Raw genomic sequence first — 11,166 nt, 5'->3', positions numbered from 1 at the left:
TCTATTCAAGAGAAGGCTTCACAGCCACAACATCATTTTAAAGCTCAAGAGAGTACTTTGGCCAAGACTAAGGATGAAAGGAAGATGCAAGTTAAAGTAAAAGAATATGACACTAAAGACTTGCCATTCCCTCAAGCACAAACAAAAAGCAAGAAGGTGGATAAGGAAGCACAAGATCAGGAAATTTAAGAGATGTTCAATAAGGTTGAGGTAAACATTCCTCTCATGGATGTCATTAAAAGTTTCCTAAATATGCTAGATTCTTAAAAGATTGTTTCACTAACAAAAGGAAATTTAAAATTAATACTAGAGTGCAATTTGGTTCTAATGTGTCTGCCATACTTAAACCTCAACTTCCCATTAAATGTCATGACCCTAGGTCTTTTACTATTCCATGTCAAATTGATAAATTAAACTTTTCTCATGCTTTATTAGACTTGGGGGATGCTATTAATGTGATGCCTAAATCTACCTATTGTTCATTACAAATTGGTTGTTTGAACCTTACCAATATAGTAGTTCAATTAGCCGATAGATCCATTAAGCATCCTACTAGGTTGTTGGAAGATATTCTTATTAAAATGAAAGAACTTGCATTTCCGATTAATTTTTATGTTCTTGACATGGCTAATGAAGGTGGAAATGGTGATTGTAACATCTAAAAAAAGTTACTCCTGGTTTATTATCCTAATGAGGGTGATTAGTGAGTTAATGAGGTATACGATTAGAGGAGCTTAAATTAGCATAATTGTTGTGATTTCAGCCCTAGAAGTGAGTTCAAATCGATGGCGGGCCACCCAAGCAAGGAAAGAGGAAAAAAAAGTAAAGAATCGTCCTCTGTGCCATATGCCAAGGCATGTGGTCAGTCCGCTGTGGTGCACATGGATGAATTTGAATGCAACAAGCTCCTCTGTGCCATGTGTCGCAATGCACAGGCAAAAATATAATAAATCAAATCTGTTCTACGTGCAAAAATAGAAGAAGAGGAGGAGAGGAAAACGAAGAGCTCAACTTTGGTTCTACTAGGGCATGGCATTGGCTTCCATTGTTGATGTTTTAAAGCTCCCAAACACCCAATTAAGTTTATGGTGCCTTATTCTTCCTTTCTCTCTCTCATTTATGATGATTTATAGTAGGATTTAAGTTAGAAGATGAATTTTCAGTCTATAAGATTATGGGTCCAATTTCATTGGGTAAAATGGGTATAATAGGAGTTGTTTAAGGTATTGGAAGACCAGATTGATAAATTTAAAAGTGGTTGGTCTATGGGAGCATTTAATATTCAATAATTGACATAAATATGGTAGTTGAGAGAGGTTTATGTGCATTAATGATGGTTTGAGGTGTTGTTAATGATAATGTGCATTAATGGAATCTAATGAGTCCATTGGGTATGAATGGGCAGTGACTATGGGTTGATATAATAGAATGTGTGGAGTTATGTGTTGATAAATTTTCAAGATTGAGATAATGATGATATTTTTGTGATATGATTGTAGTGTGGTTCATTTTGTACTGTTCGAGCTTGTTGAAGCTTTGGAAAGTTAGTATAGTTAGGGGTAAACCTTTGACCTCTCAAAATGTTTGAGGTAACCAGGGAAAACCTAACTTTTATAGTTGAATGTTAATTGTGTTTGTGAAAGGTGTTTGATGATTTAAATCAATGATGCATATAGGCAAGGAGTTTGGTTGTGAAATGGTTTTGGAAAGGAACATTATGCCACCTACTTGTGATTTATAAATTTACTTGTAGTATGTTATTGCAAAAGTAATTATATGTGACATGTTGAATGTGTGGAGTGATTGAATATGAGTATGTGAGATTGTTTGCCATAAATTTATTGTTTAAAATGCATATCATGTGAGAAATATACATAGCATAATCATTAGCGGGACTTCGCCCAAAGAGAGAAGTAGATTAGTTGAAATCTAAGTGATATTGGTAGCAACCGTTGAAATCGAGAACTAGACTTGGCAGACAGAAGGAACCATACAAACTTTAAAGGATATGTTGAGAGCTTGTGTATTGGAGTTGAAAGGTAGCTGGGATAGCCATCTTTCTTTAGCTGAGTTTACTTACAATAACAGTTACCACTCCAGTATACAAATGGCACCGTATAAAGCATGTATGGGAGAAAATACAGATCGCCTCTTTGCTGGATAGAGTTAAGTAGGAGTAAGTTAGGACCGGATATTGTGAATCAGATGACTCAAAAGATTGAGTTAATCAAGAAAAAGTTATTGATAGCTCAGAGTAGGTAAAAGAGTTATGTGGATAGGCGTAGAAGGCCGTTAGAGTTCCTGGTAGGAGACCATGTGTTTTTAAGGGTTACACTAGTGATGGAAATCAAGAGATCGATAAAAGCTAAGAAATTGACTCCTTGATTCATTGGTCCTTTTAAAATTCTGGAAAGGATTAGGCCAGTTGCTTACAGGATCGCTTTGCCATCACTGTTATCAGGTATGTATGAGGTGTTTCACACGTGATAGAACCAGAGGAGATTGAATTCCAAGAGAATTTGACTTATAAGGCTAAGCTAGAGCGAATCATAAATGTGAAAGAGAAGTAATAAAGGAATAAGACTATACGATTAGTTAAAGTTTTCTGGCGAGGCATGACTCCTAGTGATGCTACTTGAGAGACAGAGGATAGAATGAGGCAACAGTATCCTTACCTATTTCCTTAGCTATATATTTATGTCTTTTATAAATTTTGAGGGCAAAATTCTTAAAAGGAGGGCAGAATTATAACATCTAAAATTTCTTAATTCTAAGTTTAGAGGTTAATCGAGGGTGAAGTGAAAGTTAGTGTAGGGTTAGAGATTTGGATGATAAATTGGTATTTTGACTTGTTTGTGTGTTGTGTGAGCAGAGACAAGGTGATAAGAGTGCGTTTTGGGTCAAAGCAAATAAATCTCACTGTGCCATGCACCATGGCTTGTGCTACATGCGCCATGGTGCATGGACCAAAAATTGCCTTCATAAATTGTGAAATTTTAAAAATTTTAGAGAAGTAAAATTGAGAAACACATGATATAAAGAGAAGTGAAGGGCTAACAAGCTAAGTCAAGCCATTTTTGAGCGGTGGAAGGTAATTCAAATCAATAACTTGTTAGGTAAGCTACATATAACTCTTACCTTCCATTCTATACAAATTTCTCTGAAAATGAGTTAAAGGAAAATTGAATTGACAAAATTTGAGGAGTTTGATTCTTTTTGAAGAGTAATAAAAAGGTTCTTGAAAGTCAAATTAGAGTTTTGCTACTAGTTTAAAGCTGAATAGCAGAGCTTTGAACCCATAGGCTCAATTTTAGCCCTTAGAGAGAGAAACTTAGGGTAAAAATCTGATTTGAGTGAAATAAGATCAGTTGAGATGATATAAAGTAGTAATTAGATAGTCATGGACTAAGAATGGATAAATGAAAAAGAGTTTACGGATGAAAATAGCCCTAAGTAATAAAAATAAATTTTTGGTCAAAATGGACCAAATGACTAAAATGTGCCAAATGTGTTTAGATTGGCAAATTAGATGTGTGAGTAGCAAAAGGAAGCTTAAGATAAGCTTGAGTGATAGTTTAAATCCATGGGTAACCTTTCTAATGACAGAAGAGTTGAGGTAACTGAATAACTTTTTTTGTTTGACTATTTATTGTAATTGTATGTTAGTATGCTATGTAATGCATGAAACAATTTTAAACTAAGCATGTTTTATAGCATTGAGTGATTGTTATGTGTGAAATGACTTTTGGCTGAAATATGACTTTTAGTTGAAATAAGCATTAAAATGTGTGTTTTGTAATGTAAAGTATTATTGTATATATTATGTGTAAGAAAGTGTGAAATGGTAAATGGGAACCTTAAATGGTTCAAGAAAGCATGATCATAGGGGTAGGACTTTACTCGAATGTAGAAGATGATAAAGACCATATGACAAAGTTTCTTTAGTACCCATCAGGGTGCGGTATTGGAAACAATTCTCCTTAGTGCCTGAAAGGTGCGATGTTGGAGAAGATCTCCTTAGTACTTATTGAGGTGCAATGTTAAAGATGAGAGACTCTTTAGAATCTTTATGATATGATATTGGAGTCAACGATGCCTTATTGTTTGTATTGGGGAAACCATAGTCCATATTGTGCGTTAGAAAATCTTTGGTCAGGTGATTCTACCACTGCAGGTGAGCTCAATGCTAATGAGAGTGTACATTAGTTTAAGGTGAGCCTATGGTTTCATGTTAGGATGATTTTGAGGTTTAGTTGATAGAGATCATGCTAGCATGTTATGTGATATGAGATATGTTAAGATAACATGGAATCCTATGTGATTGAGAAAAAGTTGAGAAATGAGATGAGAAATGTGATATAAATGCTATTTTATGAGTTTTAATGATATGCTATGTTTACTTCTATATTGTTGCATGTGATAGTCGATAGGAGTGAGTTATTCTGTTGCAAAAATTTTTATCTCACCTCCGCGGTTACATGTTTACAGGACCAGGAAGTGAACAGGGCAAGGGAAGAAAGTCTGGTTCGGCTTGAATTGTAAAGTCATGCATTCTGAGTTTGTGTAATGAACCAAATTGAGACCGTATATATGTATATAAATGAGCTTCCATAGGGTTGCATGCATGAATTGAATGGAGATTTTGTGAAATCTAGCCCGATTTGTGTGTATATATTTTGAAATGAATTAGGGGTGCTATGATTGAGTATGTTTGTGTTAAAATGGTTGTTTGTGTTGGTGAATCTTAAGCCAAAGGATAAATTATGATAAAATAAATAACTTGGGGGCTAAGATTATATTGTGAATATGAATATGTTTGAATGTATTGAGAAATAGCCAAGTGGGCTAAGTTATGCCAAGCAATGGCAAAGTGTGTAAAGTTAGTGAATTGTGAAAATTGACAGTAAAATGGTCAACTTTTGATATATGAGTATGATTGTGATTAATTGTGATCAATCAGGTGTATTAGATCCTTTTGGACTTAATTCAAGGCCTATTATGGCCTAATGAGAGAAAGGGATCGATTTAAGCACTTGGGTGCGCAAATTTTTTAGAAAAAGTAACTTTTTGCACCTAAGTGTCTAAATTTTGATTGGACTATTAGATCATGTCCAAACTTATCTCATTAGTAAGTATACAAGCTAAGCTTTGTATGGGTGCTTGAATTACTCCAATCGAATATCGTATGTGAAAATAGTGTACACTAGAAGTTTGTCATTTTTGCTGTCAAAATGATAGTAGAAATTTAGACAGGCGCGCCGTGGCACATAGTGACACATGCCGCAGCGCACAGCATAGAAAGGGTGAGCGTGTGGCTTTGTGCCACATGCCACAGTGCACAGACTTTACCCTACGGTGCACAAACTATTTCTTAATTTCATTTTGTGATGAAATACATGTTATTAGGATATGAATGCTGGTGGGTTATGTCCACTATATATTAGAGGAGTGTATGATTTACTTCTCCTGTATTTTCTCTGATTGTATTGTGAATTGAATGATTTTGCAAAATAAGTCTTCGGCTGAAGCTTTTGAAATGAAATTTGATTATGATTGATGTGAGGCAGTGGTAACACCGTAATCTTCTCATATATGAAATAGATATAGGGAAGGTTACACCAAACGATCATGCAATATATTATGTTCACTCACACATGCACATAACTTGTAATTCATGATAACAAACTTATTATTCTCAATCATATAATCAAATGAAACATGCGAACAACATAAATATTTTCATAATTACTCCATCTTTCAAAACTCTCATATTCATACATATTTTTCACTTTACTAAATCATCACATTAACACATTTATCAAAGCAACTTGTCAACTTCTCATTTCTACACATACTTGTAATATATACCCATTTCAAGTTCTAACTCTGCAATTATAGCTAAACAAATGTTAATGAAAACCTCATACAATTATGGCATGTATTAACAAACACAATGTCAATCATTCATATAAATGAATCCATTGTCAAATTACATTTTGAATTAACATACAACTACATAAAAATAGATTTCTACCGATTACCTATAACCTTTAAAAAGTCAAAGGTTTACCCCTAAATAACTTGCTTCCAAGCTTGCTTCCCAAGCCAAATATAGTGCCCGAACGATTAATCTACAATTAATCAAGTCTTAACTCAATTAACATTGCCAAATATACACTTCTAACTCTCATTTCCACTTCTAAAATACCAAATACTCTTATTTCTCACATTTAGGCTTATCTATTGGGTATATTAACTTTCTTTAGCTCCCATTAGCTTCATTAATTGTTTCTAGAGTCATTAATATCTCAACAACCCTTATAAATTCAAATTTAATGCCTATTTTCAAACATTAATGAGGCTCACTAACCAAAAAATCATAAAACCCTCAATCATTAGTTTAAATACTTAAACCAACTCCTATTAACTCAATTTGAGTTAATAAATTTGGACCAATAACCTATATAGACTGAAAATTATCTCTCATTATCAAACCCTAACTAAAAACTTCAATAAAATGGGTTGGAAAGGATGAAGAACAAGTTAGGAGGCTTACCCTTAGGATTTAGTAGCTTAAAATGCTCTAATATCCCTCTAAAAGCAAACCCTATTAAAGCTCAAACTCTCTCCTTTTCCTTCTTTTGTTTTCTGTCTTTCCTTTCTATGTTTTTCAAGTTAGTTCACATCTCTTTTTCTACAAAAAATGCACTGTAAGCTGCGGTGCCTATACCATGCATCGTGACATGTGATACAGAGAGGTGAACTTTACATTCTGGTGGCTTACGTGCTACGGCATGCCGTGCATAAAGCCCTTTCTGTTTATTTTTCTCACCTTTTGATGTTTAGGTGGCTCGACTTTACTCCAAACTCAATTCTAGGGTTGAAATCACAACCCAAAACATCTGTTAGCTTCTGTAACTACACATTACATAAATTTACTTAATTACCCTCATTTACTTAGCTAATTTGGGATTAAATTTTCCCAAATGTTACAACAGCCACTTGCAATCAAGATCAGATGGATGGATCTTACCATGATTAGGTTCAACTACTTCAACTGAGACAGGCGACCCTGATTGGGACTAGACTATTGAAACTGACCAAGACAAGATTGTCAGTGTTAATTAAGACTGGACAATCAATGGTCTGTTCTCAGTTGAGGTCATTTATCCTATCCCATCATAGTGAGAGCTAGCCATTAGATCCCAGTCGTAAGCTATTGTTTGGTCTTAGTTACCACTAACAGTCTTGTCTTGTTTGGTGCATGAGGTCCTATCCTTATCGGTGTTAGTGGTTTGGTCTTAGTGGAAGTCAACCATTCGGTACTGGTAAGTGCCAATGGGTTAATCCTAATTGTCACTTGCACTCCAATCCTGATTGGCGTTGACAGTCTGGTCCAAGTTGGTATCGATGGTTTGGTCTTGGTCAAGGTCACCAATCTCATCTCGATTGAAGTCATCGGTCTAGTCATAGTGGGATTTGGCCTTCCGGACTCGGTTGGGGGTGGTGGCCCGATCTCAAGAGGTGCTGGCAACGATCTAGTCCTCGTTAGCTCCAGTGGTCTTATCCTAGTCAGTGTTAGCGGTTTCGTCCCAGTAGAAGTTGGCCCTTCAGTCCCAATCATCACCTATACTTTAGTCTCGATCAGCATCGATAGCTCGGTCCCAGTTATTATCCACACTTCAGTCCTGATCATCATTAGCGATTTGGTCTTGATGGAAGTCAACCATCCGATCCTGATTGGCATTGGCGGTTAGATCCTGGTTTGCAGTGATGGCCGTTCGATCCTGGTTGTCACTGACAATCTGGTCCTATTCAGCACCGCTAATGGGTTAATCAAATTACAAAGAGATTGAAGTAGGATTTGAAATAATATGAGTTTAAAAAAGATTTCAAATTACAAAGATTGAGGTAGAAGTTGGATTTGGACTTGGGTCATATCCATTCCATATATTTTTAATTTCCCAAACAATGAATTTAGCTCAAATTGAAATTCAAATTCAAATCCTTATATATCCAAACATAGCATAAAATTATTCAATGCTAATGGGAAAGATGAAATCTTCACCAATTTAATAATATTTATATTGGGAAGGAAATTACTAAAAATTTTATCGTTGATATAATAATTAATTATTTTTATGTTATGAAAAATTGATGAGAAAAACTTAAAAACAAAGGTATATATGTATTTTTGTTATATGTGTGTGTGTGTAAAATTGAATATAAATATATACATTAAAATATTTATGTTATGTTAGTAATATAAGTAGATTTAATATTCTTTCAATTATTATATATCCTTTGTTATCTTGGCCCTCTTTAATAAAATTTTCTGACTCCACCCTTATATATGTATATATATTTAGTGTCCATATATATATATATATATATATATAGAGAGAGAGAGAGAGAGAGAGAGAGAGAGAGGATGTTGTGATCTAAAGCTATGCTTTTATGAAATATTTTCAGTACTATCCACCAATCTCTCGTCTCTCTCTCTGCTTTTTCTCTATTCCTATTTCTCCCTTCCCTTCCTAGCCACTACACAACATAATCACACCTCAAAACAAATTAAAGGCATTAAATCCAATTAAAGATGACAATAAGCGCTAGCTCATTAATTAATATAATCATTAATTACCACACTCACAACCCAAGCACGTGGGCAATGCAGAATCAATATAATGGCCACTTAATACAATATGATTTTCGTGGGATTTTATCTTCCAAACCAACATTACTCAAACAATATCATACACAGTTTAATGCATGCATGGCAGAACCTGCGATCAGCTAATTGATTCGCAATCTTAATAATTGATTCAACTCATGCTGACTCGGAGCATGCATGCATAATGCAAACTCTATCAATTATCAATTAATAACTATCAAAGCTCATATCAAGAAAGTAATAATTATGGGCTTACATTATTCAAATCGGTGACACTCAAATCAAATTTGATAATCGACCAAAATCTAAGGGAGTTATAATAGCAAAGAAATTTTGAGGTAGAGTGGGTGCACTACGTCATTTGTATTTTGTCTAATAAAAACATGACATTTAAATAAGATTAAATATAAATTGATTCTAACATTAATGAAAGTAGAGGAAGAAAATGCAATAAATTAAATATGCATTCTATTATAAAAATAAAATTAATTAAAATAATATCATATAAAATTTTATTTAGATGTTTTGGGGCATTTTAATTGCACAGATTACAAATGAGAAAACACACTTGGATTACCTAAAAATTTCTCGTAGCAGCAAATGGAATACTCAAATCAAATTATGTATTTTTTACGCGTAATTAATTATTTCATCAAACCAAAAAAATTAGTTATTTGTAAATTTTATTATATATATGAATTTAAATTAAGTTGAAAATTATATCAATTTATTTCTTTATCTATATTTATCAATTAGTAAAAATAAAATATTCATCATGTATATATTAAATATATTTGTGTAAAGAATAATGAAATTCCAATCAATTTCACGAGTTCATATTTTGGCCACTCAAAGGATGCACATTAATTATACCATAAATACAGAGTTTACTAGTTACAATTACTTGGAAAATAAGTTTCTATACATCTATACATATACGGAAAGAAAAATGAGTTTCCTAATTTTTAGAAGGGCAAGACTTAAGTACTTAATCTTATATACTTAATATATTTGTATCCAATCAAATCAAAACAAGTGAATTTTAATTTGTTAATAATATTAATAATAGAATTTTTTTAAGAAATAAATAATTTATAAAAATATATATACTTCTTGATTTAATTGGAAATAAGCAATTTAAGGATATAAGGTAAAGTATATAAGTTTTTCTTTTTAATAATATTTCTCTCGATTAATAGAATTCTACAAGGGGAAAGAAATAGATTTCTCAGATCCTCATCGTGCAAGGTGAATAATTAATAATTATTGCTTGGAAAGTAAGTTTATGTCTGTCTATATAAGAAAGCATTAATCTCCATTGCAAGTTCACTATCTCATTGTTCTCAAAACTTGATTAATTTCTGATGGCAAGTTCACTTTCACTAGAGCTCTACAGCGATCCATGGGGAATCAAAAAGGTTCTCACAGACTCTGATACTTCACACAACAACATGCTTATATTATATGGATGTCAAGTTGAAGTGATGGTGCTGCCTGAGTTAAGTGAAGATGCTGCAAACGATGCTCAAACCGATGATGGAACTGAAGTCAAATTCTGGGACATCGATACCGAATCTCTGCACGAACTGGTTTTGAAGCGAAAGAGCAGTTATATCCTCACAGGAAATTGGAATGAAGATTTTATCAGAAGAAGGAATCTGAATGCTAGAGATGAAATAGGGCTTGAATGGGATCCCTACAATAATCGCTTCAATTTTAGTGTTCTTATGCGTGCTTGATCAATATTTATTATATAGAGAATGATACATTGGTTCTAAAATTTCAATTCAATAAAACAATTAAGTGGCAAAAAATTTTGTTGAAAGATGATATTGCAAATATTGCAGAAGAGATTGCAAATATAAGAGTTTTAGTTATGAGATTTAAATGTTTTATTTGAAAGTAAAGCTCTTATATTTACAATTATTTTCGTCAATATTTACAATTAATCTTTTAACAAAAGTTTTTGGGATTTAATTGCTGTTTAGTTAATCTTTAATTTTAGGACGTAAATAATTAGCAGCATACTCTTTGTTAGTTGATCTTGCACTTTTAATTATTGTTTTGTTACTCTAATTTGGATTTGTATTACTTTGATTTAGAACTGATAATTTGAGCTAAGCTTGACGGGTCAGCTTCCCAAAAAAATAATATTTTTGCCCGAATAGGCCTAAAAAAATTTGGGTCAAGCCCAATCAGGTTAGGTTTGGCCCGAATATCCAAATTAAAAAAATGATATTTTTAATAAATACATAAAATATAATAAATATTAATTAATTATTTAAGTTTTATGCCATTTCCATATATTTCAATGCATTATTATAGTTATTTTTTAAAAAAATTAAAAAAAATCTCAAAATAATATTTATAATATATTTTAATACTAATTTTTATATTTTAATACCCAATTATTTTTTAAGAAAAGTTGAGTCCTATACATAATTTGAGTATCTAAAAAAAATATTTTATATTTGTATAAAATAAGATAATTA

General features: G+C 32.7%; 1 protein-coding gene across 1 annotated transcript; it reads left to right on the top strand.

The window, feature by feature from the left end:
* The first annotated feature begins 10,038 nt into the window (after window positions 1–10,038).
* LOC129316471 (putative B3 domain-containing protein At1g78640) lies at window positions 10,039–10,413 on the top strand. The gene has a single exon (XM_054960896.1). The coding sequence runs from the start codon at window positions 10,039–10,041 to the stop codon at window positions 10,411–10,413; it is 375 nt and encodes a 124-aa protein (XP_054816871.1).
* Window positions 10,414–11,166: the final 753 nt, after the last annotated feature.

The sequence above is a fragment of the Prosopis cineraria genome, unplaced genomic scaffold (assembly GCF_029017545.1).
Source record: "Prosopis cineraria cultivar Desert tree isolate PC_DT_omini unplaced genomic scaffold, ASM2901754v1 PC7, whole genome shotgun sequence".
In the NCBI taxonomy this organism is placed as follows: Eukaryota; Viridiplantae; Streptophyta; class Magnoliopsida; order Fabales; family Fabaceae; genus Prosopis; species Prosopis cineraria.
This window is presented reverse-complemented; position numbering and strand designations above follow the sequence as displayed.

Excerpts from the sequence above, each read along its gene's own strand:
- LOC129316471 (XM_054960896.1), top strand. The coding sequence starts at position 10,039 with ATGGCAAGTTCACTTTCACTAGAGCTCTACAGCGATCCATGGGGAATC.